At 41.8% G+C, this 4378-nt stretch overlaps 1 protein-coding gene across 1 annotated transcript; it reads right to left on the reverse strand.

Annotated features, from left to right (window-relative positions):
- Window positions 1-1185: 1185 nt before the first annotated feature.
- Window positions 1186-4208, reverse strand: Pmar_PMAR015858 (hypothetical protein; the record flags this gene model as incomplete). The annotated part of the gene is made up of 6 exons (XM_002787456.1): window positions 1186-1264; window positions 2271-2506; window positions 2557-2637; window positions 2700-2843; window positions 4017-4141; window positions 4199-4208. 6 exons carry the CDS (start codon window positions 4206-4208, stop codon window positions 1186-1188), a joined length of 675 nt encoding a protein of 224 aa, XP_002787502.1.
- Between the last annotated feature and the right edge of the window lie 170 nt (window positions 4209-4378).

Here is a 4378-nt window from a genome sequence, read left to right on the forward strand (position 1 = left end):
GTTTAATGTGGGGAAAAATATGCACATCCTCAACTACATGTGTTGGAGACAATATGAAAATCCTGGGAGAAAATTCTGGGGAATTAGTATTGGTTTCTACCCGAATTCGTATGTGATGATGTGCGATCCGATGTGCTACTAACAACCCGAGTTCAAGACAACGTAGAAAATTATTTAATAGGCATCTTGGAGTCCAAGAATTGCACTAGCTTGACAACACAACGCTGCAAGACATTGTGAGTTTAATTCACTGAGTTACAATTTGAGACAGATATTGTGCCAAAATTAATTTTATTAATGATTCATCGTCATGTCATGAATCACTCTTCTTTGCGCTAATGATTTGCGTATACCTGTGCCTTGGTCTCGAGTCGAAACTATCCACTTGTGGCTCCCAAACTGTGTCCCAACTACGAACACAATGATTTGTAAAGCACAGAAACAACGTTAACGTAGACGCTGCCAGCGAATGGACGGAAGATATCAGCATGTACTGAATAAATATCAGTTCGATGGTGCGGCAGGCGAATCGCTCCTGAAAAAGTTAGCAGGGAGGATAATTATTCGTGGGATTGGCTGGGGCTGCCCTGGCCCACATTGTGGTTGGTTAAGAACCAGTTGACTTTACAGACACTACGAGGCTAACGAGTCCGGCCAATGAGCATACCGTATATACGACGTGTTAGACACTGCACATTTAATGCTGGGGGAAAATACGCACATCCTCAACTACATGTGATGGTGACAAGATGAAAATTCTGGGAGAAAATTTTGGGAAATTACTGTTGGTTTCTACCCGAATTCGTGTGTTCATGTTGGAGTCGTCGCGTCTCGAATACAGCGGAGGAGCGAAGCGTTTCACGATGTGCATTAAAAGTGTGGTTGTAGTTGACGCGAGCCTTGCATGAGAAGGACGAGGTGTTGTCGAAATTGAAGGATCTCGAGAACGACTATGCAACACTATTGATGACAACACTATTGATAACACTATTGATGACAACACTATTGATAACACTATTGATGACAACACTATCGATCGATCTCATAAGTTCCCTTCCCCGAACACGTCATACCAAGCTGTAACCAATGGAAACCCAAAGCCGCCGAGATGAATGCTCTTTCAATAGAAACTTCGTACTCCTGATAATGAAGTGATGAAGGAATGAAATAGAATTTTTATACCAACTACTGCTGGTCTCGGTCACTGCTGCTGAAGAAGAACTTGTTATGAAGAATCTCTCGTCTCCAATCGAAACCACAAAAACTACAAAATTGATTATTTTCATTTCCCTCAATGACCGGCTCAGGAGGCAACAATGAAAAATCCGGCAACTCTTCTGATGGGAGATCCCTAAACACAAGGAAAATATCTTCGAAATTTGGAGTTGGAGAAATATGTAAGTTCGCTTTCCTCAACTGAGCTCAGGACTTCCCTCACAGGAATGTATAGAAAGCAACAAGACTTCTCCGAAATTATGCTAGAATTCTCATTATATTGTCACCAACATATGTACAGTGTTAGAGTAGGAATATATGTCCGCTTTCCTCAGCTGAGCTCGGGAGTTTCCTATACAGTGTTGGAGTGGGAATATGTGTCCGCTTTCCTCAGCTGAGCTCAGGAGTTTCCTATACAGTGTTGGAGTAGGAATATATGTTCGCTTTCCTCAGCTGAGCTCAGGAGTTTCCTATACAGTGTTGGAGTAGGAATATATGTTCGTTTTCCTCAGCTGAGCTCAGGAGTTTCCTATACAGTGTTGGAGTAGGAATATATGTTCGCTTTCCTCAGCTGAGCTCAGGAGTTTCCTATACAGTGTTGGAGTAGGAATATATGTCCGCTTTCCTCAGCTGAGCTCGGGAGTTTCCTATACAGTGTTGGAGTGGGAATATGTGTCCGCTTTCCTCAGCTGAGCTCAGGAGTTTCCTATACAGTGTTGGAGTAGGAATATATGTTCGCTTTCCTCAGCTGAGCTCAGGAGTTTCCTATACAGTGTTGGAGTAGGAATATATGTTCGCTTTCCTCAGCTGAGCTCAGGAGTTTCCTATACAGTGTTGGAGTAGGAATATATGTTCGTTTTCCTCAGCTGAGCTCGGGAGTTTCCTCGCTAATTATATACAAACTCGGCTAGAAGTTTTCAAAAGGCAACGAGAAATCTCCCAAAATTTCCTCAAATTTTCATATTGTCACCAACACATGTAATTGACCATGTGCATATTTTCTCACACCAGTATTTACAAATTGAGTAAAAAATATTTCCCCCCAAAAAATTCACCTGTCACCGCTAACTCCAGAGATACGGACTGCTTTCTCTCTTCTAGGTTCATGTTGGAGTTCTTCAACATCCACATTTGTGCTCAAATCGACATCACCCTTCACTGGTGTCACCGCATCATCAGTGAGCTTGGGCGTTTTAGGTCGTGACCACCCGAGAGCTTCTATTAAATCATCACAGCTCACCGAATACTGTGAACCCAACTCGACCGTGCCAGCGGGCTTCAACGTCAACAACTGAGTAAAAACAACACAAAATCGGAAAATTTTACCCATTTCCTTCCTACCTCAAGAGGATATACACCACCAGAATTTGCACTCGACAACTTCTTCATCACTTCTCCCATATACGCCGCCAAATCGACACTCTAAAAATGCGTTGAGGAAATGCAAGATTTACCAAGATTAGCAAGATTCTCCTCCTCCTTACCGAATCGAAATACAAACAACTTGCCGCGGGTCTATTGTCTCTCGATAGAGGATCGAACAAGGCCGGGAAGATGGGCAGGTCCGCGTCAATGTACGACATATAAACGCCAAAACAATCGTCACTATTTGACGTGTTTATGATGCCCTACAGGAATTAACAATTATCAACATCCGATGTGGACGATTATACACGTGTAAAAACGGTCCGATGCACAAGCCTGTGACAGTATCACTCGGAAGGTTCATTATATAGCATGGAGCTATATCACCCACGATATAAAAAACACATTTCACAGGTGAAAAACGCGTAAAACACATGAGAAATACTCCTCATCAATTTCAATTTCGCTTCTACGTGGGTAACACATGACTTGCATTTTTCATATCAAAATTTTCATCCACAAACTATACGCATACCAAAATTCCAGCATTTCGTAAACACAGCAGACGGGTTTTAATATCAGCATTTACTCACGGTGTGGGAGGAAAATATGCACATGGTCGAATACATGTGTCGGTGACAATTTTCTGAGGAAATTTTTGGGAATTTTTCATTGCTTTCTGTATACTTCTATTTCGTATCAGCTGAGGAGCTCAGGTGAGGAAAGCGAACATATATTCCTACTCCAACACTGTATAGGAAACTCCTGAGCTCAGGTGAGAAAAGCAAACATATATTCCTGAGCTCAGCTGAGGAAAGCGAACATATATTCCTACTCCGACACTGCTTACTCCGCGAGATTTCCCCTCAGCAACCGAGTCCCTCTCGAGAGCCAGGAGAAAATCCTCCAACTCGTTCCTTTTTGATGCACTTTTTTCCGAAACGATTGAAACCGATGAAGCAAATACATCCAACTGAACATGAATAGCAACACTTAGCAGCAGTGTGGTAAAATATGCACATTGTCAATCACATATGTTGGTGTCAAAATAAAAATTCTGAGAAAATTTTGGAAAATATTCAACTACTTTTCTACTTTCTACTCGAATTCGTATATGAACTTCTATAATTAGTGAGGAAACTCCTACGCGCCGTTGAGGAAAGCAAACGCATATATTCCCACACTGGTTAGCAGTGTGGGAACATATTAACATGATTCGGGTTTTTATTGGGGTACACTTTATCTGGAGTTTTTTCATATTTACTTGGAAATATGTGATGATGATTTTTCATTGGAGTTTCACGCTAGTGATATGAAAAATATATTTCACGACTACTGCATATCACCGCGAATATCGCGTTTTTCACCGAGTTTTACGCCACTTCACGTAAAACCAGTGGTAAAACCCCATTATACAACACAAGTCCAAGACCAACCTCATTTATAATATTCCCAACTTTTTCTCTTCCTTCATTCGCTGGTCCGGGCAGCTTAGACGAATCCAGATCAGCCTGCTGTATATCATCAAATCCATTTTGCATAGCGTCAGATGGCGTTTCCCCTGAAAAGAAAATCTTGCCAATCTTGCACAATCTTGTAATTCCTCAACGCCGCTCACCATGCAACATTCTAGTTGTTACTTCAACAGCTGTAAGGCGAACAACTGCGGGGTCGACTCCTGTGAGAGAGAGACCTGATGTGACGAAAAAATGGTATGCATATCACCGCGAATATCGCGTTTTTTACCTAGTTTTACGCTACTTCACGTAAAACGGGTGAAGCTCCAATGATTTTAACA

This window comes from Perkinsus marinus (assembly GCF_000006405.1).
Source record: "Perkinsus marinus ATCC 50983 genomic scaffold scf_1104296929362, whole genome shotgun sequence".
Taxonomy (NCBI): Eukaryota; Perkinsozoa; order Perkinsida; family Perkinsidae; genus Perkinsus; species Perkinsus marinus.